The following is a 25,720-nucleotide window of genomic DNA, read 5'->3' as shown; positions in this document are numbered from 1 at the left end:
GGTGGTTAGCATTGTATCAAAATCCAAATTGTTCCTTCTGCCTAATCCCATGTGTAATCTATAACCCTTTGAGGGTGTTCAGTTTTACCTTTTCTTTTTAAAAAAAAAAGAGTTTTGTAGGTTTAGATGTCTTTATAAATTATTTCATCCATTAACAAAATGAATTTTCACCTTTAGCATAATATTCGAATATGTTGTGTTATTTAGTTGGGTCAAATTCGATCTCAAATTGGAACTACAATAAAATCAAATTAGGATTTTATTTTTGTGAGATTTTATACAAGTGAATATGGTAATATGTATGTATGTCCGTTCATTTTTCACAACTCATTGGTAGATTCCTATTGATATTAGGTAAGGTGAAAGAAAGAAAGAAGGGGCCATAAGCAACCAGTTGGTAGTAATGCGGTCTTGCTTTGATGCGCTTAAAACAAACTCCATAGGCTCTTCTAACAAAAACTTATACCTTGAAAATTGAAAAGTCTTGTGATGTAAAGCCTAAACCTAATCAACCAAATAAAAGCTATCAAGTCTTCACTTACTACCACCATTTTCCAAAATTCTATTTTTATATTAATATTTTCGTATCTTTGTAATTAAATTTAAAGCAAAATATTTACATTGGTTAAATCTTTATCTCTTGCTTTTTTTTTAAGGAAAAAATATTTTCCATTAAAAGGAATCATAGATAATGAATACATAGATATAACACATCATGTATAAAATACATAAAACAATATAGGTTGATGCACTAATATCTTTTTGCAGATAAAAGCCTAAATAAAGGAGAAAAACAAATTGAACCGCAATATTGAAAAGATTCAGAAGCAATCTAGAGATGTATTATCTTGATTAAACTACAGATATTTGCATCCTACTCCCATCATCATTAGACTTGACAGCGAACACAAATCAATTAAGATATCACTTTCAAAAATCTCGAGAGGCCTATAAAATTAGATGTATAAAAGGTCAAGTATCAAATGGCTTATCCTCTTTGTTAAACAAAACTTTATTTGAAAATATATTTTGATTTAACAAATTAAAGAGATTTTGAATAAAATTTAAAAATAAACAAAATTGACTAAGTGACTTTTCAAAAGAAGTCTAAGAGATAAAATTTTTAATTTTTAATTTTTAATTTTTAATTAGAAAATTTGTGAATCAGTCTCAAAATCAAGTTAAAATGATTTTAACTAAGTATGGACTTTTTCAACTAGACAAATTGTTTTTTTAAATAAGTCAGAATTGCTCTAGGCCAAATCAATACCTTTTTGGCCAAGTATCAATATTTTCAAAATATCGATACCACTTGAAACAAACAATACCCAATTGACATTTCGACTTTCACAAATTCAACTAAGTATTGATCCGGTATCGATACCTTTTATGTGGTATCGATAAAATCTTCTTAGTATCTTAGTATCGATGTTTTAGCCCCAACAACCACTAATTTAGCATTTATTACAAAAAAATATCGATACATTTTTATTTGGTATCAGTAATTGTTGTTGCAGGTGTATTAAATGCTTTGATTTTCACATCTCCAACAAATCTATTAACTACCACAACAACCTCAATGGTTGGAAATCAGTTAGGGCGTATAAATACCAACTTCTAAAATCCTACAACAATAAGAAAACATATTCAAGCAAAAACCATCAATCAAACAATTTTTGTGCCCAATACTTCCATAATTTTCTTGTACACACTTGTGAGCTTTTATTGTTATTCTTTAGCTCAAGTGTATTCTTGTCTATTTGGGCTTAATTGGAAAATATTCTGATCTTGTAAGGATTATTTCTTTGTTTGATTCTTTGTAATTCTTTGAGAAGGTTTGTGTCTTAAGATTTGGGTAGAAATCTTAAGGGAGTTGTAAGGTTAAACCTTGTCCTCAAAGGTTGAACAAATTAGTAAATTTAGGAAAATCCTTAGCTGTGGAAAGCTAAGGTAGTGGAGTAGGCAATTGGGGTCGAACCACTCTAAATTGTTGTGTTCATTATTCTATCTTTTCTTTGTAGCTTTCCTAATTTTTTTAAAAAGTCAATTCACCACCTTCTTGACGATTTCAGTTTGATCAATCGAGCTAACAATTAATATTAGAACTAGTATCTAAAAGACGTCTAACAACTAAGAGAAGATCCTCAAGGTAGCTCAACTTTTATCTATTAAAACCACACAAGATAACGTCTACTTCTGGTTCCATTATTGTTGGTGAGTCTTAAATCATTAATAAACCTCCTTACTTTAATGGTGCCAATTATTCTTATTGGAAGACTAGAATAATGTTGTTCATACAAGTCAATGATCTTGTCGTATGAGACATTATCATGGATGATCCATCCATACCTCAAAAGCAACAAGGAGAGCTCTTAGTTCCAAAGAGCAAGAAGGAAGGGAACGAGGAAGATAGGAGAATCATACAACTTAATGCTAAAGCCATGCACACTCTCTTTTGTACACTTGGTTCGGAAGAATATAGTTGGGTATCATCATGTGCCAATGCCAAGGAAATTTGGGACAAATTGGAAGTCACTCATGAGGGTACCGATCAAGTCAAGAAATCAAATGTGGGAATTCTCACCTTCAATTATGAGACATTCATAATGAATCTCGAAGAGGACATCAAAGCTATGTTCGATAGATTCATCATTATCATCAATGAGCTCAAATAATATAAGAAGATCTATCCTAATGAAATAGTACAAAAAATGCTTAGAAGTTTGCCAATGTTATGGGATGCCAAAGTTACAACCATAGAGAAAGTTAAATATTTAGAGACTCATTCATTAGATGAGCTGATTGGTTCTTTTTCTCACTCATTAAATTAGGCTCAAAGGAGTGAATAAAGGAGAAGAAAAAGTCGAAAAGAATAAGGTTGGTATTGCCCTTATGTCCACAATAGAAGAAAGTAATTCTAGTGATGATGTGGACAAGGATAAAGAAATGAAAATGTTTGCTATAAGATTTAAGATGTTTATGAGGTCCAATAAAGGAAAAAGATTCCAAAAGAATGAAGGAGTCAAGATTGAATCTTCCAAGGAAAAAGACCCTATCATATTCTATGAATGCAAGAAATCGGGACACATTAGTTTGATTGTCCCCAATGAAAGAAAAATAGGTCAAGCAAACAAAAACTCAAGGCCCATGTTACTACTTGGAGTGATTAGGATTCATCCGATAATGATGATGATGAAGTAGCCAATATTTACTTTATGGCCATCGACGACTCTAAGGTAACTTCTAACTCATCCATTTAAAATTCTTATTCTTTTGATGAGTTGCAAGATGTCTATGATGAATTGAGTTTGAAGTTTAAATTAATGGTTTCAAAATATAGAGAAACTATTTCAAAACTAAAAAAGGAAAATAATTCACTCTCTAAAGTCAAACATGAACTTGAAAGCAAAATAAATTATATTCAATCTAGTATAAATGATCTTGAGAAAAATAATTTTGACTTGTATAATTTGTTTTCTAAAGTTCATGATGATCATCAAAAGCAACTTGAGTTTCTTAAGAGTGAAAAAGCTCACTTTAACAAAGTTTTACCAAAAAGATTTTTTAAGATGAGAAAGCTCAAAACAAAACTTTGTCCAAACTAGCTTTAATTTTTATAAACATAGAGGTCCCCTAAGTTTTTACAAAAGAAAGATTATTAGAAGTGTGTGGGTCCCTAAAGGACTCATAAATGCTTAAGATAAAGACATCCTTTCAAAATGGATACATAAAGGGACTAAAATTTTAGGAACTAATGCTTATGGACCCAAAAGAATTTGGGTACCAAAAATCAAAGCTTAATTTTATGTTTGTAGAAAGAGGAGTATTGCTTCAAAGTGGAGGATTCATTCAAAAACTCATGGTACCTTAAAAGTGGATGCTTAAAGCACATGACTGGTGAAAAGAGTCACTTCATCAATTTGAAGCCAAAAAATGGAGGAGTAGTTATATTTGGTGACAACTCTAAAGGATAAGTAAAAGGAATCGGCTCTATCTGTGCAAGATCTTCAATTCTTATTGAAACTGTTCTCTATGCCAACGGTCTTAAGCATAATCTACTTAGTATTGGCCAACTGTGTAATAGTGGTCTCAACGTCATTTTTGAGTCTAATAGATGTAAAATAGTTGACATTATGTCTAATAAGACTATACTTGTAGGACATAGGATAAGAAATATATATATGGTGCATTTAGATGATTTGCATGATTCACACATATGCTTTGTTGCTAAAAATAAAAATAATTCTTTTTTATGACATAGAAAACTAGGAAATGCTAGCATGAGCATATTGCATAAACTAGCTAAAAATGGCTTAGTAAGAGGAATGCCTAAAATTGATTTTGAATTAGATAAATTTTGTGATGCATATGTTAATGGTAAACATAAAAGAGCTTCCTTTAAACCTATTAATGATGTATCAACTAGTAGAGTTCTTCAACTAATTCACATAGACTTATTTGGTCCTATTAGGACAATTAGCTTGGGTAGAAAATAATATGCTTTTGTGCTTATTAATGACTATTCTAGGTTTATTTGGGTTCTTTTCTTAATTACTAAAGATGAGACTTTAGAAAAATTCATCATATTTTAAAAAAATAAATCAAAATGAAAAAGGTTACTCTATCACTAGTGTTAGAAGTGACCATAAAGCTGAATTTCAAATCTTGGTTTTGAAAATTTTTGCAATTCAAATGGAATTAGCCATAATTTTTCTACACCTAGAACCCCTCAACAAACTGGAGTTGTTGAGAGGAAAAATAAAACTTTAGAAAAAAATGATTAGAACCATACTTTGTGAAAATAATTTATAAAAATATTTTTGGGTAAAAGCCACAAACACCGCTTGTTATATTGTAAATAAAGTAATGATTAGGCTTATATTAAAGAAAACTCCATATGAACTCTTCAAAAATAAAAAGCCTAACATTAGCTACTTTCATCCTTTTGGATGCAAGTGTTTTGTTTTAAATAATGACAACTATAATCTTGGTAAATTTGATGCAAAAAGTGATGAAATAAATATTCTTGGCTATTCTTTAAATTCTAAAGCTTTTAGAATATTTAAAAAAAGAATTTTAGTAGTAGAATAGTCTATTCATGTTGTTTTGATGATTCTAACTTTCCTCCTAGAAAGGATTCTTGTATTGATGGTGATGCAAAAATTTTTCACAATGATAATAAAGTTGATCCTCATCAAATGCCAAGATACAAGAACAAACACAAGATGCTCTAAAGGAGCTTACAATAGATGAAAGGGAAGTCACTCATCCAAGAGAGTTCAACTATGTGAAGAATGGTAAGATTTTAGGAGATCCATCCTAAGGGGTAACTATTAGATCTTCTTTTAGAAATACTTGTAATTATGTTGCATTTATCTCATACATTGAGCCTAAAAATATCAAAGAATAATTGAATGATGAATATTGGATATTGGCTATGCAATAAGAGTTAAATCAATTTGAGAGAAGTAAAGTATGGACCCTAATTGAAAATTTTTGTGAAAAATCTACTATAGGTACTAAGTGGGTTTTTAGGAATAAGCTAGATGAGAGTGGTAACATAGTAAGGAACAAGGCTAAGCTAGTAAGGTTACACTCAAGAAGAAGGAATAAACTATGATGAAACATATGCTCCCGTAGCTAGAATGGAAGCCATTAGGATGCTTTTAGCTTTTGTATGCTTTAATGATTTTAAGTAATATCAAATAGATGTAAAAAGTGTTTTTCTAAATGATTTTATAAATGAAGAAGTTCATGTTGAACAACCACCTAGTTTTAAAAATCCAAAATTTTCAAACCATGTTTTCAAACTTTCAAGAGCTTTATATGGTTTGAAACAAGCTCCTAGAGCTTGGAATAAAAGGTTATCAAATTTTCTTATTGAAAAAAGTTCTAGTAAAGGGAATGTTGACAACACTTTATATTAAAAGAAAAGACAAGGATTATTAGTAGTTCAAATTGATGTTGATGATATTATTTTTGGTTCTACTAATGATTTTCTTTGTCAAAATTTTTTTAAGTTAATGCAAGGTGAATTTGAGATGAGTATGATAGGAGAACTAAACTTCTTCTTGGGAATCCAAATTAAGCAAAGGAAAGATGAAATCTTCATCAATCAAGCTAAGTACACAAGGGAAATGCTCAAGAAGTTTGGGATGGACAATCTCAAACCACAAGCTACACCAATGAGCCCTTATACTAAGCTTGAAAAAGATGAGGAAGGTAAATGCGTAGAGTTAAAATTGTATAGGTCAATGATTAGCTCTTTAGTTTATCTTACCGCAAGTAGACCCAATATTATATTTAGTGTATGCTTGTGTGTTAGATATCAATCTTGTCCTAAGAAATCACATTTACAAGCCCTTAAGAGAATCTTTAGATACATTAAAAACACTCCTAATTTAGGCTTTTGGTATCCTAGAAATTCATCCTTTAGCTTGCATGCATTATTGGATGTGAATTTTAGAGGTTGCTGATAACACTCTAGAATAACGTATTTTTATGTATTAATTATGTATTTATTCTGAGTATGATCCTGCTAATTTGAGCTATTTATGATCTTTTATCTCATAGGGACTAAATTTGAGGCAAAAGCAAAATTAAAGGCTAAAAGCATGAATTTAGACATAAAATGGGCCAATGTGCGACACAAGGAAAAGTTGGTGCCAAAAGTGCAAGCATGGAGGAAACAAGGGTTGAAATGCAAAAAAAAAGAGATTTTATTCTATCAGACTCTATTTTAATTATATTAGGATAATTATTATTAAGATAATTATTAAGGATTATTTAATTTTAGGATTTTGTTTATTTATCTTTATTTATCTTCAATTAAATGTATTTATCTTTTAGGAGTTTAAGTAGGATTAGACTATCTCCCCTAGCACTATAAATAGGGGGTGAAGTGACTCAAAAGGCATCTATCTTTTTCTGTAAACACTCTCTCCCCAAAAGTATAGGCTTTTGTTCTTCTCATATTTCCCTTCAATAAAATTTCTATTTCTATTTTATTTATTTTCTTTTCCACCTTAACCATGAGCCACTAAACCCATCTAGCCGAAGGTTTTCGATATTCCCCAAAAAGGGTTCTTGAGGCTTAGAGTCCGTACTTAGCCTCCTCGCTGAGTATTCATCATTTCTTCGTACTACGGAGCTGACGCTTCCGTCTATGTCCCTTAAAAAGTATGCTTTTCAACATATGCAAAGGCGGCTGCTTTGTATATTTTGAAAAGGTTACACAGTCGGTTCGTTAGCTTACTGCGTCATAGGTTGGCGAGCCTAAGAGACAAAATGACGCGGGATTCGCCATTGAGATGCGTTGATCTAGCATAAGACGATCCCACAAAAGCGATTGTTGGCTAGAGTCATGTTCCACTAAATTGTAAGTCTAAATCCTTTGAGCTGGTGGTCATAGGCGTCCTCTTCCACTATAATTGGCTTATCCGGTTTGGGAAGGATCATCTAAAGCCGATGATTGAACCCAAGGCGGAACGAGACAATTGAGGCTGGAACCTCCCATAAGAATTTCCTTTCTCTCAACTCAATTTTAAATTTCTCGAATTTTCGATTCAATATTCTTAATTCTGTTTTTATTTTATTTTTCATTTCCAAATCCAAACCTTTAACTCTGTTATTTTTTTATTTTTTTCCAGGAACGCAGGTTTTCTTGGGCAAGATTATGCCTGAGATTTCACGGAACAAGATATTGCGCAAATCTAGTCATTGAGGATTTGACCTTACTTCACTTTTACTATTCTTTTCGATTATTTATTAGGGATAGGATATTTTTGGTGCTTTCAACGACAGCATCAAATTTTGGCGACGTTGCCGGGGACTGGCAACGTACTAATCTTGTTTTTTGTTTCTTATGACCAGATCTACTCCAAGTACTCTTGCGTTCGATTCAAAAATTGAAAAGACTGCTGGAGCCAATCACAAGGAGACAAAGTTACGGAAAAACAGTCAGCGGTGGTTGGAACTCAAAGAAACCCACCGCTAAAAATTGAAGTTGACAACGAAGCTAACTCCAGGATTAACGAAAACCCTACTCGAACACTTGAAAGCGTAAAAGTAGAAGTCAACTCACCAGAAAAAGTGCTTAATGCTAGGGTTAACGAAAACCCGAAGCTCCAACAACTGTGGATATCGATTTTGAGTTGAAGTCAGGTCTAATCTAGTTACTGCCAACTTTCGTAGGTTGCAAAATGAAAATATTCACAAGCATCTGAAAGAGTTTCATATGGTTTGTCTTAGCATGAAACCTCAGGGGGTAACTTAGGATCAAATTAAATTGCTTTCTTTCCCTTTCTCTTTAGTAGATTCCGTTAATGAATGGTTATTTTATTTACCCCCTGGATCTATTACAACTTGGGCTGATCTATCTCATTTGTTTTTTAACGAACTTTTTCCAGCGTCTCGAGCAGTTGAGCTAAGAAGAGAGATCGTTGGAATAAGACAAAAAGAAGCTGAGTCCTTTTACGATTATTGGGAGTGGTTTAAGAAGTTATGTGCAAGCTGCCTACAACATTGTATAATGGAGCAATCTCTCCTCCAATACTTTTACGAAGGTTTCAAGCCCATAGAGATGAATATGGTAGACGTCGCTAGTGGAGGAGCATTGGTAAACATGACTCCCCAACAAGCGAGAGACTTGATCTCACGATGGCTGTAAATTCTCAGAAACTCCGAGCCATTACTGAACCCCCTAGAAGGGTTCACCAGCTAAGTAATTCAACCTTAAAGGATAAAGTTGATAGACTTACTAATATGATAAACTCTCTTATTGTAGAAAAAATGAAGACATCTCGATTATGCGGAATATGTGCTACACCTGATCATGCAACTGATGCATGTCCCAGTTTGTATGATGATACCATGGCCTATTTGGATACTGTGGGAAATTTCCCTGGGCCATCACAAAGGCGATACGACCCCTACGCTAATACCTATAACCTGGGGTGGAAGGACCATCATAACTTAAGTTATGGGGTCAATCCACGAAATAACCAGCCATACCAAAATCAGTTTCCACAATAGCCGTAATGTTCAAATAATTCTCCAAAAACCATGGTCAATAAGTTAGCAACTAATGTTCTTGATTTTCAACAGTGAATCCAATAGCAAACTCTTAATTTCCAAAAAGAGATGAACGATTTCTAACAGAAAACTGAGACGTCCATCAGAGATTTAACCACATCGATCGAGAAATTAACCTCTCAAGGGAAGTTACCGTCGCAAACAGAACCAAACCCTAAACAAAATGTGAATACAGTGATGTTGCGAACGGAAAGGTACTGAAATTGATTCCTGACAGAAATCTTGGCCAAGAAATCACCCAGGAAAAACCCGAGAAAGACGAACAAGTTCGACCGAAGCTTCCATTGCCTAAAATTCAACCTCTATTTCCAGAACGATTCAAGCAGTGTCGAAGAGGTAAAGAGGACAAAGAAATCCTCGAAACATTTAGGAATGTCAAGATCAACATTCCGCTGTTAGATGCCATCAAGCAAATACCACGGTATGCTAAATTTCTTAAAGAGTTTTACACCAACAAGCGAAAATTAATTGGTAATGAAAGGGTGAATGTTGGTGAGAATGTATCCGCAATGTTACAGTGAAAAATGCCGGAAAAATACAAGGATAGGGGCATGTTTGCAATACCATACAAAATAGGCCATCTGGGAATTAAGAAGGCTATGTGTGATCTAGGGGCTTCTATAAATGTAATGCCATATTCTATTTATGAATCACTTAACACGGGTTTTTTTGACAAAAATAGGTATTATCATTTAATTGGCGGACAGGTCTGTTGTGCATCTAGAAGGAGACTGTGAGGATGTTCTAGTAAAAGTTAACGAGCTTATTTTCTCTGCAGATTTTTATATGATCAAAATGGATGATAGCACTCCTGAATCTTCAGTTCTCCTACTGGGTCGACCGTTCCTTAGTATAGCTAGTACTAAAATCGACGTTTGAAGTGGAACTTTCACGATGGAGTTTGATAGGGAGATCGTAAAGTTTAATTTCTACGTCGCCATTAGCCATCCAAGCGAAATCTTGAGTGTAAATCGTATCGACATAATTGACTCTTTAGTGGAAGACAATTTTGAGTCAATTTATGGAGATAATTATGAACTTGATAAATTTGAATTTGTTAATGAGTTATTATCTCTAAATACTAAACCATTACCTTCTGTTATACAGGCACCAGAGTTGGAGTTGAAACCACTTCCTAAGCATCTGAAATATGCATTTTTGGGGAAGGGTAATACCCTACCAGTCAGTGTCCAATAGACTCTCTACACATGAAGAGGAAAGTTTGGTTCATGTACCAAAAAGTCATAAGGAGGCGATTGGCTGGACCATTGCAGACTTAAAAGGGATAAGCCCTTTGAGGCGCACACACAGGATCTACTTGGAGGAAGACACAAAACTGAGGCGAGAGGCGCAAAGACGGTTAAATCTGAATATGATGGAGGTAGTAAAAAAGGAAATAATCAAGCTTCTAGATGCTGACGTAATTTACCCTATTTCTGACAGTAGGTGGGTAAGTCCGGTACAAGTCGTGCCCAAGAAAACGGGCATGACAGTAAAGAAAAATGTTAAAGGTGACTTGGTACCTTCCCGAGTACAAAATGAGTGGCGTGTCTGCATTGATTACAGGAAGTTGAACTCATACACTAGAAAAGATCATTTCCCTCTTCCTTTTATAGATCAAATGCTCAAAAGATTAGCTGGAAAAACTCACTTTTTTTTGTCTTAATGGATACTCAGGTTTCTTTCAAATTCCAGTTGCACGGGAGGACTAGGAAAAGACCACTTTTACATGCCTATTCGATACATTTGCGTACAGAAGGATGCCATTCGGTCTTTGCAATGCGCAGGCCACCTTCCAGAAATGCATGATGAGTATATTTTTCGAATATGTGGAAAAAATTATCGAAGTTTTCATGGATGATTTTACTGTATATGGGAATTGTTTTGATGAATGCCTTAAAACCTTAACGATAATTTTGAGTAGATGCATAGAATTTAATCTTGTCTTGAATTATGAAAGGTGTCATTTTATGGTAGACAAGGGTTTAATTCTAGGTCATGTTGTTTCCTCTAAAGGAATTGAGGTCGATAAGGCCAAAATTGATATTATAAATTCTTTGCCTTATCCCTCCACTGTGAGGGACATTCGTTCTTTCCTTGCCCATGCAGGATTCTACAAGCGCTTCATAAAGAACTTCTCGAAGGTAGCTGAACCACTATGTGAGTTGTTGCAAAGGATAAGAAATTTCAGTTTGGCCCAAAATGTAAGAAGGCATTTGATACACTCAAGCAAAAGTTAGTCTCAGTTCTTATATTGCAACCGCCAGATTAAAAATACCCGTTTGAAATTATGTGCGATGCCAGCGAGCGCGGTTTAGGAGCCGTGTTGGGGTAAAGGATAGACAAAGAACCACATATCATATGTTATGCCTCGAAAACCCTAGATGCTACGCAGAGCAACTACACCACTACGGAAAAAGAACTCTTAGTCGTTGTATTTGCTTTAGATAAATTTTGACCTTATTTATTGGGATCTAAAGTAATTATTTTTTCTATCATGCAGCCCTCAGGTACTTGATCGCGAGGAAGAAAGAAAAACCGAGGCTCATTAGGTGGATTTTGCTGCTCCAAGAATTTGACATCGAGATTCGAGACAAAAAGGGATGCGAGAATTTATTGGCTGACCACTTAAGCAGAATAAAAGTACCTTTTGACGACATCCCTATTAAGGAAGAATTCCCTGATGAGAGCCTATTCTAAACCGAGGCACGTCTCCCATGGTATGCAGATACAGTAAACTTTCTAGACACAGGATCGTTACCTACTGAGTTAGCACGTTCCATGAGGGACAAGCTTAGACACGACGCTCGATATTACATTTGGGATGACCCATACTTGTGGAAACACTGTTCAGACCAGATAATACGAAGATGTGTTCTAGAAACCAAGGTAACTTCTATCCTTAATTTTTGTTATGCTGAAGCTTGCGGAGGTCACTTTGGCCCTAAGAGGACCGCTCATAAGGTGTTAGAATATGGGCTATATTGGCCCACAATTTTTCGAGACACATATAACTTTTGTAAGTCTTGCAATAGGTGCCAACATACAGGTAACATCACTAAACGAAATCAAATGCCCCTTTTCCCGATTCATGTATGCGAAATCTTTGATGTATGGGGCATCGATTTCATGGGCCCATTTATTTCTTCATTTAGCAATGTATATATAATTCTCACAATAGACTATATTTCTAAGTGGATAGAAGCAAAGCCTACTCACAATGATAATGCCAAAACTACTGTGGAGTTTCTAAAATGAACTATTTTTTCCAAGTTTGGCACACTTCGAGCCCTAATCAATGATCGTGGCACCCACTTTTGCAATAAGGTCATGGAGGCACTGCTGGCAAAATACGGAGTCCACCACCGTATAGATACGACTTACCATCCCCAAACAAATGGCCAATGCGAGGTCTCGAACAGGGAAATCAAGACTATTTTAGAGAAAATAGTTCGTCCCAACCGAAAGGATTGGAGTCTTTAGCTAAATGACGCACTTTGGGCCTATCGGACTGCATATAAGGGACCGATTGGCATGACCCTGTATTGACTTGTTTTTGGCAAAGCTTGCCACCTTCCGGTCGAATTGGAACATAAAGCCTATTGGGTTGTTCGACAATGTAACATGGAGTTAGAACCCGCAGGAAAGGCAAAGAAATTAGACATCCAAGAGTTAGAAGAAATTCGCAATGATGCCTACGAGAATGCTCGCATTTATAAAGACAAGGCAAAGTTGTTTCATGATAAGAGAATAGCTCAGAAGCATTTTTTGGTAGGACAACAAGTTTTACTTTATAACTCCATGTTAAAGTTATTCCCTGGTAAGCTTCGATCACGATGGCAATGACCTTTTATTGTTACTGAAGTGTTCACATATGGAGCGATTGAAATAGAGAGTGAAGAATTTAGAACGCGGTTCGTAGTCAATGGCCAGCGGTTAAAGCCATTTTATGAGAATTTTCAAGCCCACACAGTTGAGAAAATCCATTTAAAACCACCATAGAACCAATAACGGCGTTGAGCTAACGACGTTAAACAAGTGCTTGTTGGGAGGCAACCCAATTTTTATTTTTTTTTACTTTATTTATTACTTTATTTTATTTTATTATTTATTACTTATTTGGATATTAATAAATTTCTCTTCTTTTGCTTAGATAAAATAGAGCGAAAATACGAAGAAAAAGGAAAAAGCTAGAAAAATAGAATCAAACAGCCTTATCCATGGTACCAAACATCCTCTATTCCAGATACTATTCCAACCCAGAATGCCTGCAGCCAAACTACCCTATTCCTGCAGCTAACCACCCTTATCCCTGCACCCAAGCACCACCCCTCAGCACAAATTAACCCCCCAACCCTAAAATTTTAAAACATTTTTTTTTCTTTTCCGGCAAAACCACCATAGTTGTCGCTTTTCCCTCCACCATTCTCCCTCACTATCGATCGCCACCACCATGGTTCAAACCCGTAGCCGCGCCGCTGCCATTTCTCTGCACCCCAATCATCATATGCGATTGACAGTAATAACACGGGGAGTTTTTCTAAACTTTTCTACCTATTTATTTCTTTTCGTCCACATTAAGGACAATGTGCTTTTAGTATGGGGAGGTACTCTTCGTTATTACTGTCATTTTCTGCTGTGATTTTGGTTGTTGTTGCTGTTGTTGTGATTATTTTTGGCTGGTGTTGCTGCTTTAGGCTCTATTTTGTCCATATTTGTTTATTTCTTTTAGAATCTTCTGCCTCTTTTCATGTCCAAGATTTTTACCAAGAATTGCCTACTGTTTGACCTACAAGCATGATTCTTGTTTTCTGAGGAAATTACGGATTTTCCATAATTGATGTCATCTCCACTGTTTTATTCTTATTAGGCTAAAAATAATTGTGATTCATAGAGTTAACTTTATCTTGCTTTTCGTAAAATTAATCAAGTTTAATACAAAGTGGACACTTAATATGTATGCATGCTAAAATATGTTCATGACTATTAAGGTAATTGCTGAAATTTATTTTTGACACTTGATTCTTTTTTCTCTAAAGTCCTCAAAAAAAGTTATTATTAAAATGTCGTTTAATGTTTCCCTAGTTATGAGTGCAGCTTAAAAATGTGACTGACTGAGTAACCGGGGCAGGGTGCTTGGTTGTCATCCTATTTCGCTTCAAAAGGTTATGTGACATGTTAGGTAAAATTCCACTAACCGGAATTAATTTTTAAGAACATGTTGGGCTGAGTAATCGGGGTGAGGTGCTTGGCTGTCATCTCTCTTCGCGTCAAAAGGTTCGATTTGTTCTTAAGAAAAAATTATAATAAATTAGGAGTCTGCTGGGCAGAGTAACCAAGTGGGGTGCTTGGCTGTCATGTCTCTTCGAGTCAAATAGTTCAGTATATTCCTAAAGCATAAAAAATATAAATAATAAATAAATTAAAATCAAAATAAATAAAAAAAAGAAAAAAATATAATTTGGGGACTAAATGAGGAAACAAGTAGGGTGTCTTGGTAGGTTTGGTAATTTACCTAATTTTCATTAAATAATTCAAGTCGATTCTAATTTTTGTGTGTATTAATTGAAAAACTTTTTCTGTTTTACTTAAAGCAAGCTTAGGGTTCTCTTTATTTTTCATATGTATTTTTGACTGATTTTTATAAAACTTTGGAGTGGTATTTCTTTTATGGCAGAATTTAACTTTCACAGTAGATAGAAACTATACTTGAGGGCAAACATGGGCTAAGTAGGGGGAATTTGATAACACTCTAGAATAACGTATTTTTATGTATTAATTATGTATTTATTCTGAGTATGATCCTGCTAACTTGAGCTATTTATGATCTTTTCTCTCATAGGGACTAAATTTGAGGCAAAAGCAAAATTAAGGGCTAAAAGCGTGAATTTAGACATAAAATGGGCCAATGTGCGACACAAGGAAATGTTGGTGCCAAAAGTGCAAGCATGGAGGAAACAAGGGTTGAAATGCAAGAAAAAGAGATTTTATTCTATCAGACTCTATTTTAATTATATTAGGATAATTAATATTAAGATAATTATTAAGGATTATTTAATTTTAGGATTTTATTTTATTTATATTTATTTATCTTCAATTAAATGTATTTATGTTTTGGGAGTTTCAATAGGATTAGACTATCTCCCCTAGCACTATAAATAGGGGGTGAAGTGACTCAAAAGGCATTCATATTTTTCTATAAACACTCTCTCCTCAAAGTCTAGGCTTTTGTTCTTCTCATATTTCCTTTCAATAAAATCTCCATTTTTATTTTATTTATTTTCTTTTCCACCACAACCATGAGCCATTAAACCCATCTAGCCGAAGGTTGTCGATTCCCAAAAAGGGTTCTTGAGGCTTAGAGTTCCTACTTAGCCTCCTCGCTGAGTATTCATCATTTCTCCGCACTACGTGGCTAACACTTCCGTCTATGTCCCTTAAAAAGTAAGCTTTTCAACGTATGCAAAGGTGGCCGCTTTGTATGTTTTGGGAAGGTTGCACAGTCTGTTCGTTAGCTTACTACGTCAGAGGTTGGCAAGCCCACGAGACAAAATGGCGCAGGATTCGCCATTGAGAAGCGTTGATCTAGCATAAGACGAACCCACAGAAGCGATTGTTGACTAGAGTCAGGTTCCACTAAATCGTAAGTCTAAATCCTTAGAGCTGGTGGTCGTAGGCGTCCACTATAACTGGCTTATTCGGTTTGAGAAGGATCATCTAAAGCCGAGAATTTAACCCAAGGCGGAGCGAGACAACTGGAGACTGGAACCTCCCATAAGAATTTCCTTTCTCTCAACTCTATTTTTAATTTCTCGAATTTTCGATTCAATATTCTTAATTTTGTTCTTATTTTATTTTTTGTTTCCAGATCCGAACCCCAAACCTTTAATTCTGTTATTTTCTTATTTTTTTTCTAGGAACGCATATTTTCTTGGGCAAGATTCTACCTGGGATTTCACGGAATAAGATATTGTGCAAATCCAGTCCCTGAGGATTTAACCTTACTTCCCTTTTACGATTCTTTTTCATTATTTATTAGGGATAGGATATTTTTTGTGCTTTCAACGATAGCATCAGCTGCAAATTAGATAGTAAAAACACCTACGGTACTTATCATTTCCTAGGCAACATGCTTGTATCATGGTTTTCAAAGAAACAAAATAGTGACATTTTGTCTACCACTGAAGTGAAATATATTTTTGCTGGTAGTTGTTATGTTCAAGTTTTATGGATGAAAAAACAAGTTATGGACTATGGAATTGATGTAGATACCGTTCTTATCAAGTGTGACAATACTAGTACTATTTGTCTCACTAAAAATCTCATCCAACATTCTAGAACTAAGCATATTGAGATTATACATCATTTCATTAGAGATAATGTATATTGAGATTATACATCATTTCATTAGAGATAATGTCCAAAAAGGAGAAATAGTTCTAAAATATGTAGACACCTTAAATCAATTAGTAGATATTTTTACAAAACTATTAGACAAAGAAATATTTTGGATACTTAGAGGAGAATTAGGTATTACTCCCTTGCATTAATTTTGTGTTTAAATGAATTTTAGCAGTTTGTTGTTTAACAACTGTTTTATAACTTAAAATTGATTGCAAAAGTATATATGCATGATTTATATGGCCCTTGTATGTAAAAAGTGAGGGAGAGTTTTCATATGGATAATTGATCTATTTTGACCTTACTTGTCTAGCATAACTTACTCTTTTGATGCTCTTGAACTTGTTAGAATGGGCTAAATCTTGTTACCTTAGTCATTTTTTGTTTAATTTTACTTTCATGAATCATATGTATCATGCTTACATTGTGCATTTTCATGTATATAAAACCATTAGGAATTATACTAAAGTCATTTTAGGACCTTAGAACACATTAGGACCAAAAAATTTTGTTTTTACAATTTTACTGCATTTGGAAAACAGAACTGCAATTTGGTATCGATACTAGTTAAAAAATATTGATACTTTAGTAAAACCACTGATACTTGAGAATAATTATCGATACTTCTTGTGTTTAAGGGCAGCTGTACCGTGATTTCAAAATAATTTTTTGCCAATGCCCTAAGTTTCTCTTCTCTTATCTGAAAACCCTTAGTACCTTCTCCAAAGTTTCTTCAAATTTCTTGATTTTTTTCATCAAATCTTGTCTTTGCAACACTTTCAAAACTATTTTCTCAAGATTTGTTCAACATTGCTTGGAGCTTTTCACTATTTCAACACTTTCAAGGTAAAACTTAAAATTTTCAAACTTTTTATTTTATGCAATATAGGTTGAAATATTGATTTTTGATGAACTGTTGGGTTGATTTGTATTATATACTTTGTATTTTGTTGTAGTGGGTTTCCTATTCCAAGACTTTTTCTTAAATTTTTTACGTAAAACTTTTGCACACCAAGTGTTTGACAAAATTCCTAAACGAGATTTTTTTGTGTTTTAGTCGAAATTTTGTGTTTAATTCTCTAGTTATGGCTCCTAAGAAAAGACCAAGAACTAGTGCATCATCATTTCATCAACCTAGTGATCCTAAATCATCCTTTAACGAACACTTTCGTACCGATGCTTTTCGTGAATGTTTTGATAAAAACTTTTTATCTAAAAGAGTTTGGGAGTCTAGGAAAGTTGATATAGCCATGTTAGAGGGTATTAATTTTGGCTATCTTTCTATTTTGCAAAATTGGGGTTGGATGAATTTTCTTAAAATTTCATCGCTGACTTACTATAATCTTGTTCGAGCATTTTTCTCTAATGCCAAACTCAAACACGATGAGTTTTTAATGAACACCCTTAACTCAAACCGTCATAGCCATCCCTTTATTTTTAATGAACACCCCTATACGTCTTACCTTAGAAAAGTTTGGAGATTATCTTCATTAGCCTTCTAAAGGTAATTCTGATGAAAAAAGACCTTTCAATCCCGCTCTTTAAATTCAGTTTGGATCAGCCTCCGAACTTAACCTTCATATTTGTGTCCTCTATTTGATCATAACTTAGATCTTACGCCCCATTAAAAAACATTCTAAGCTTCGAAACATGGATTATTGGTGGCTTGATTCTTTCCATACCAATAGGCATCCCGATCTATCCCTCATCATGTTTAATGACATAATTAAGGCTATCGGGAGGGGGATGAGTACAAATATCACCTTTCCTCATGGCACTTATTTGTCATATCACTTTAGGATGTTAGGCATCATCACTCATGGAGACACCCCCGTTACTTCTAACCAACCTATTAGTTATGGGGCATTTCATCATACGAGATATCATTTTGATGTCACCTCCAGTATGTGGGTTAAGAGTGATCACCTGGTGGAAAATGAAGATGAAAACTTCGAAGGCACTTTTGAAGACATTCCGGCACCCGAGCATGTTCCTTCACCTGAACATGCTCAACCTTCATTTGAGATTAATGGTGTCATCCTCGATGTTATCCATTCTTTGAGTAATGATGTTCAAGGACTTTGAGATGAGGTTCGATCTCATAGGGATGAGGTTAACTCTAGCTTATCGACGTTAGAGATGCAAATGGCATCTCTCTTCACTCGTTTTCCATCGACTCATCCTTTCTCTCCTCATGATGACGTTTAGAGTAGATTTTTAAGTTTGCATTTTCATATCATTATTCATCACATTTGCACTATTACTTTTGATTCATTTCCTATGTCTATGGTTTCTTTTTGCACCTTATTTTTTTTATTAAGTAATATAAGATACTTTGGTTATTTTTATGTTAGTTCTTTATTTCTTCATGTTCATATATTTTTGAACTAATCATCTTTTTCTCCTCAAGTTTTATTTTTCTTTTTTGATATAACAAAAATGGAGAGAAGAAAAGGTAAATTGATTGATATTATGCCAACCATGTGCAAATTATGTGGCCATTTTCCTTAAAGTAAAAATGAATGTCAAATTTTGAAAATGTATGTCAATTTTTATTTTGGCCTTAAATTCAAAATGACTTTTATTAAGGGGGAGTAATATATTCAAAAACAAATTTATCAAAGGATTTGTTATATCAAGAAGGGGGGAGATTGTTAAACCAAGCTTTATTTGAAAATTTATTTTGATATAACAAATTAAAGAGATTTTAAATAAAAGTTAAAATTAAACAAAATTGACTAAATGATTTTTCAAAATAAGTCTAAGAGATAAAATTTTTAATTCTTGCTTAGAAATTTTGTAAATCAATCTTAAAATCAAGTTAAAATGATTTTAACTATGAACTTTTTCAACTAGACAAACTACTTTTTAAACAAGTTAGAATTGCTTCAGACCAAAAAGTATTGATATTTTTTTTGACCAAGTATCGATATTTTCAAAATATTGATACCCCTTGAAACAAACGAAACCAAATTGACATTCTGACTTTCACAAATTATGCTAAGTATCAATCCGGTATTGATATCATTTATGTGGTATCAATAAAATCTTTCTGGTATATTTTAGCTCCAACAGTCACTGAGTTTAGCATTTATTATAAAAAATATCGTATATTTTTATTTGGTATCAATACTCGTTGATTCAGGTGTATTAAATGCTTTGGTTTTCACATCCCAATGGCTCCATTAACTACCACAACAACCCCAACAATTGGAAATAAATTAAGGGGCATAAATACCAGCTTCTAAAAATCCTACAACAATAAGAAAACATATTCAAGCAAAAATCATCAATCAAACAACCTTTTTACCCAATATTTCCATAATTTTCTTATACAGACTTGTGAGTTTTTATTTTTCTTCTTTAGCTCAAGTGTATTCTTGTTTATTTGTGCTTAATTGACAAACATTTTGATCTTGTCACTACACCAAAATAGATTTTTAGCGGCGTTTGGACAAAAAATGCCACTAAAAATCTAGCATTAGCGGTGCTTTACGTAAAATGCCGCTAAAAATTGAGCATTAGCGGCGCTTCTAGGAAAGCACCGTGAAAAATGAGCATTAGCGGCGTTTTTTTGAGAAACGCCGCAAAAAACTTAAGCCCAACGACATCATTTTCTGACATTTCGGGGCTTTAGCGGCGTTTCTGAAAAAGCGCCGCTAATGCTCGGGTCTTTAGCGGCGTTTTTAAAAAAGCACCGCTAATGTTCGTGTCTTTAACGGCATTTTTAAAAAAGCGTCGCTAATCCAGAATTGATCCGCGAAAATGAGTTTAAAAGATGTCCAAAACATTAACATTTAAACATTTAAACATAAAGGCGTTTTTATAAAAAAACGCCACAAAATTCATTTTACCTAAAAAAAATTTCGCGCTGATTTTTCCCAAATTTCCCTCCTAAAACCCCTAACTTTGCAAACAAAATGAAAAAAAAGAAGAGGAAAATGGAGGCACCAAAGACGATTCAGCAAAAAACCTCTCCAATCTACTTACGAGTCAGCAATTCCTACTACCGTTTGTTTCCCTGGAAAATATATGAGACTTAATATTATTATTTTGTTTGTTTATTTGTGTGTGTGTTTCATCTTGTTGTGTTCATTACTCAGATCCCTATCGCTTTTATTTCTGTTCCATTTTTACTCTTTATTTTCTAATTTTGGGTGTTATTTATTCCATATAGATTTTTAATTATAATTTTGATCATCTTCCAAAAGAGGGAACTCGTTTTTGAAAACCCTAAGCAGAAGGAAGAAATCGAAGTGAGGTGTGTGTACCACCGTCTCTGCTCCGCCGCCAGCCATGAAGGTTCTATCTCTCAACCATGAATGTATCTTGCTTACACAAAAAAATAAGCTTTACGAAGTTTAAAATTTAACCGTGCACCCTTTCTTTTTATTATTGTTTTTTTTCTCTTTGCAGTTCAATATCGCCAACCTCAGTACAGGATGCCAGAAGAAGCTAGAAATCGACGATGACCAGAAACTGTAAGTTTCCTTGCTTATCTCTTTATATATTTTATGCTTATCTTTCAATTTTCTTTAGCTTTATTTTTGAAATGTTTTATTCCAAAATAATCAGCATTTGTAGCAGTCCAAAATAATTAGCAGTCTCTGATTCAGTTCTGTTTTCTTTTTTTTTTCTTTCTATAATTCATGAGAGTTGTATTTTAATTTTGCTTTTTGTTTTCTGATTCGGCATGCAAATGTGGAACCTCTTTTCAACAGCTTGTCCTTGCAGCAATAAATTCTTTTATGCTCACAGATTTAGTATTCAAACATGGTTGACTCAATATGCTTCCTTGTTCTTTGGTAAAGTTTGAGATTTAGTTTTGTACTTAAAAAGGTAAAAATTTAATAGTATATATATTTTTCAATTTAAAAATATAGTCCAAAACACAATATTTTCGGTCAAAATTTGCTTATACACTTACTGAGTTTTTTACCAAGTCGTAAGCAGGTCTTTGGACTTCCGAGATTTGCAGGTTCAGAATGTATGATAGATCCTGATTGACAATTAAGTTATGAATATATAAAAGAAACATGTATAATTATGGTTTTTTTTATTGAAATCAATAATCTCTCTTGTCAAGACAGATATTGATAAGTCGAAGGATGCTTTACTAAAATCTCAGAAATCAAAGAGGTATCATGAATTCGAGAAGGGATTCAGGTCCATTGCATGGATGGAATGTAATAGTATTGATTTATATAGATGTATACTTTGTTTAGCATGATATGAAAAGCTTAGATTAGATTGGGATTATGGTCAGAAATAGGGTCAACTACAAAAATGGTCACTACACTTGTGGTTTCTTTTTTGTTATTGAATTATGAAACAACTTTTCTAGCTACTTTTGTAGTATAATTAGTTCAAATTTCATTAGTAAAAGTATCTACTTTAAACACCTAATAGTTTTTGCATGGATGTTTTGAGTTTATTATATACCTTATGACTTGCACATTGGCAATGACATAGTAGGTTGCTGGGTAGTTCAAGCCATCGGCTTGTTGATCTATGCAATTTATAGATTTTCATTCTCTTTTTAGGTATGTTAAAAAATTGCTCATTTGGCAGGTGTGATGTGAACCTCTTGTTGGCGACATTATGTACTCGTACCATTCAAACCCGTGAAGGAAGTATAGTTAAAGCTCTTGATTGTAATGCTGCTGTGGCTAGTCAGGATGCATTGGCAAAGACAGTTTATGCTCGATTTTTTGATTGGTATGATTATGTTAATTCATGTTTGGAGGCATTTATTTTATCATATGCTCATATTTTGTATTACTTGCCTTGCCTGCATGGGGTCAAGATTAAACTGTTTCTGTTCTGAAAATTTTCTATCTATTTTGTAAGGCTTGTTGATAAGATTAATATATCCGTGGGGCAAGATCCAAATTCCCATGTGCAAATTGGAGTTTTGGACATCTATGGATTTGAATGCTTTAAGCATAATAGGTAAAATATTGTTCTTTGGTTTTGTATGTTTTATTTAATATTTTTATCGTTATTATTATGTAAATTATGAGTAAATATTTGATGCCACAATTTTTGTCTTGTTTTTGTGATGCAATATGGTTTGAGTTCCATTTTATGAAAGACATGAAAAAACAAAATATTAGATACTGTTAAATTGAGTTCTATTTTACATTGACCTTTTTAAGAACTTAGGAAACATCAATCACCTTTCTTCTAAGGACCATCCAGGATATTATGTGATAAGCAGCATCGAATCCCGATTGAGTAGAGTATTAACATGAATTTATTAAGATGAATACTTCTTTGGGGGGGAGGATTTTTAGTACTCTGTTGGATTACCTTCTTAGAATTATATTCTTGACATTGCATCAATTAATCTCTCTTCTTATTGCTATTTTTTATTCCTTAGATTATGACCCCCTCTCTCACAAGCATGCTGGCTGGGAAATATGTTCCAGTAGATGTTGCTGCACTGCTAAACTCAACACTCCAGGTGAATTCTTTTGTCGCATAACTTTTCTTTTCTCCAAATATTGTTCATTCCTTGTGGTTAGTACTTAACCAGACCATTACCCCAGGTGGTCTAAATGATGTTACATTATCTGGTTTGGATGTTACATTTGAGTTTTAAAAAATGAAAATATTAGAAAAAAATTGCAAATGGTGGTGGATCTGTATCCTGATGCTACTTTATTGATGGTGGATTTGTAAATTTAAGTGTTTAAATGTTGTAAATTGAAGTGTTTAAGTGCTGCAAATTGAAGTATTTAGTTGCTGGAAATTGAGATTTTTATCGCTGTAATTGAGGTGTATAAATGTTGTTAATTGATATGTTTAAGTGCTGCAAATTGAAGTGTTTAAGTGCTGCAAATTGAAGTGTTTAGTTGCTAGAAATTGAAATGTTTTATCGCTGTAATTGAGGTGTATAAATGTTGTTAATTGATATGTTTAAGTGCTGCAAATTTAAGTGTTTAAATGTTGTAAATTAAAGTGTTTAAGTGCTGCAAATTGAAGTGTTTAAGTGCTGCAAATTGAAGTATTTAGTTGCTGGAAATTGAGATGTTTTATCGTTGTGATTGAGGTGTATAAATGTTGTTAATTGATATGTTTAAGTGCTGCAAATTTAAGTGTTTAAATGTTGTAAATTGAAGTGTTTAAGTGCTGCAAATTGAAGTGTTTAAGTGCTGCAAATTGAAGTGTTTAGTTGCTAGAAATTGAGATGTTTTATCGCTGTAATTGAGGTGTATAAATGTTGTTAATTGATATGTTAAAGTGCTGCAAATTGAAGTGTTTAAATGCTTTAAATTGAAGTGTTAAAGTGCTAATTTCCATTGTCACCTCCCCCATTTCTTTATGCATCAATAACTATATTAATGAAATCAAGTACTACAATTATATATTATTACAGATGGGGGTTGGAGAATACGATCAAAGGGAAAACATCAGATATGGTGATTCCCAGCCAAGCAATGGCTTCTTAGACACCCAACATTTTGCACAACCAAACATGACCAGAACTTCTAAACCTACATGTTGAGGTTGCTACACACAAGTCCCTTCCTTTTTTTAGTTTATGTGCTATGTGATGATTGTGTTTTAAAATTTAACTTGTTTTAGTTCCTTACATTCTTATAGGATTCACACTCAAGGAGCAAGAAACATCTCAGCAACTCATTGGGATCGAGCAGTCAAAATTTAGAATCAAGTAACACATAAGAGTTAGATTTGGAGCTTAGACTATCTCTGTAATCAGTAATTTTTTTTTGCTACTTTAAATGCATGCTCATGGAACTACATTTTATACTTTCCTAGAATTGTAAGTTCAAATAAGGTGTTGATCTGCAATTTATACATACAACTTGAGCAAGTTGATATGAACTAGTTTCAATTTTTTTTAAAAAAAAATCAAAGGAATGTTATGTAATCAAAGGTAATTTGACTTGCTGCATGAGATATAGTGAAAAACATTTATCTTCTTGTTCATGAATTTCCATTTTAATACGTCTTCAAATTAAATTATACATTTCTTAATTGGTGGAATCTCACTTTTGCTGTTGCTGCAATCTCTAACCAAAGAATAGAGTGATGTATGTACTGATAACAGTTCTAAAGGATTTGCTTAAGCAAGTAAAGGGTTGGTGTTTTTATAATAATTTAGGATAGGAATGGAGCAAATCCAAAGAATGGAGTGGCGTTTTTATAATAATTTTTTTTCATGACCTTTAGTGGTGTTTTTGGAGAAAGTGCCGCTAAAGGTTTTGTTCTTTAGCAGCGTTTGTGGTAAAAGCGCCGCTAAAGGTCTTGGTCTTTAGCGGCGTTTGTGGTAAAAGCGCCGCTAAAGGTCATGGTTTTTAGCGGCGTTTGTGATAAAAGCGTCGCTAAAGGTCATGGTCTTTAGCGGCGTTTGTGGGAAAAGCGCCACTAAAGGTCCTGGTCTTTAGCGACGTTTGTGGGAAAAGCGCCGCTAAAGTTAGCGACGCGGACTTTAGCGGCATTTTTTCCGACGCTTCTCAAAGCGCCGCAAATATTTTTAGCGGTGCTAAAAAGCGATTCTAAAGGCCTAAAAAGCGCCGCTAAAAGCCTGTTTTGGTGTAGTGTGTAAGGATTATTTCTTTGTTTACTTCTTTGTAATTCTTTGAGAGGGTTTGTGTCTTAAGATTTGGGTAGAAATCTTAAAAGAGTTGTAAGGTTAAACCTTGTCCTCAAAGGTTAAAAAAATCAGTGAATTTGAGAAAATCCTTAGTTGTGGAAAGCTAAGGTAGTGGAGTAAGCAATTGGGGCCGAACCACTCTAAATTGTTGTGTTCATTATTTTATCTTTTCTTTCTAGCTTTCTTAATTTTTTAAAAAGCCAATGCACACCCTCTTGACGATTTCGGTTTAATCAATCGAGCTAACACTCTTTAGCATATTCAAGAACGATTCTCAATAAATTTGGTGGTGCTTTTACCTAGGCAAATCTCAAATATACACTAAAACACAAAAAAACTGAAAATACGGAATCTATAACTAAAATAAGAGAAAAGAAAAACACAATGAACGAGAATAATTATGATAAAATAATATGATTAGTAAATAGGTTAATTAAATGATATGTTATTTTTTATAAAATCTTATTTTTTAAAATTTTAATTCAATTACGATGGTCTAAAATATACATGCAAAAAAGTTTAGAATGAGCATGTTAAAAAATCATGTTATACTAAGGATTTTGTTCAAAATTATTATTTTAATATAATGTCTAACATTATCAG

The 25,720-nt window shown here is 33.6% G+C and overlaps 1 protein-coding gene and 1 non-coding gene across 5 annotated transcripts; one reads left to right on the top strand and one right to left on the bottom strand.

Annotated features, from left to right (window-relative positions):
• Positions 1-8,422: 8,422 nt before the first annotated feature.
• Positions 8,423-8,529, bottom strand: LOC121215800 (small nucleolar RNA R71). The gene has a single exon (XR_005911773.1). It is a non-coding gene; the product is annotated as a small nucleolar RNA R71 (small nucleolar RNA).
• An 11,764-nt stretch (positions 8,530-20,293) lies between these two features.
• Positions 20,294-24,415, top strand: LOC107949740 (myosin-15). Of its 4 annotated transcripts, none has more exons than XM_041090116.1 (8): positions 20,318-20,486; positions 20,672-20,796; positions 20,911-20,975; positions 22,066-22,212; positions 22,346-22,446; positions 22,877-22,960; positions 23,876-24,005; positions 24,103-24,415. In XM_041090116.1, exons 2-7 carry the CDS (start codon positions 20,791-20,793, stop codon positions 23,920-23,922), a joined length of 450 nt encoding a protein of 149 aa, XP_040946050.1. In that variant the 5' UTR covers positions 20,318-20,486; positions 20,672-20,790; the 3' UTR covers positions 23,923-24,005; positions 24,103-24,415. The 4 variants fall into 4 exon arrangements, 3 of the variants coding, with proteins under 3 accessions (XP_040946050.1, XP_040946052.1, XP_040946051.1); XM_041090118.1 differs by having other exon boundaries at positions 22,345-22,446; positions 24,085-24,415; XR_005911359.1 differs by having other exon boundaries at positions 20,294-20,796; positions 21,216-22,212; positions 22,345-22,446.
• The last annotated feature ends 1,305 nt before the right edge of the window (positions 24,416-25,720 follow it).

Source organism: Gossypium hirsutum, chromosome D03, assembly GCF_007990345.1.
Source record: "Gossypium hirsutum isolate 1008001.06 chromosome D03, Gossypium_hirsutum_v2.1, whole genome shotgun sequence".
In the NCBI taxonomy this organism is placed as follows: domain Eukaryota; kingdom Viridiplantae; phylum Streptophyta; class Magnoliopsida; order Malvales; family Malvaceae; genus Gossypium; species Gossypium hirsutum.
The sequence above is the reverse complement of the archived record's forward strand: the minus strand, read 5'-3'. Positions and strand labels throughout refer to the sequence as shown.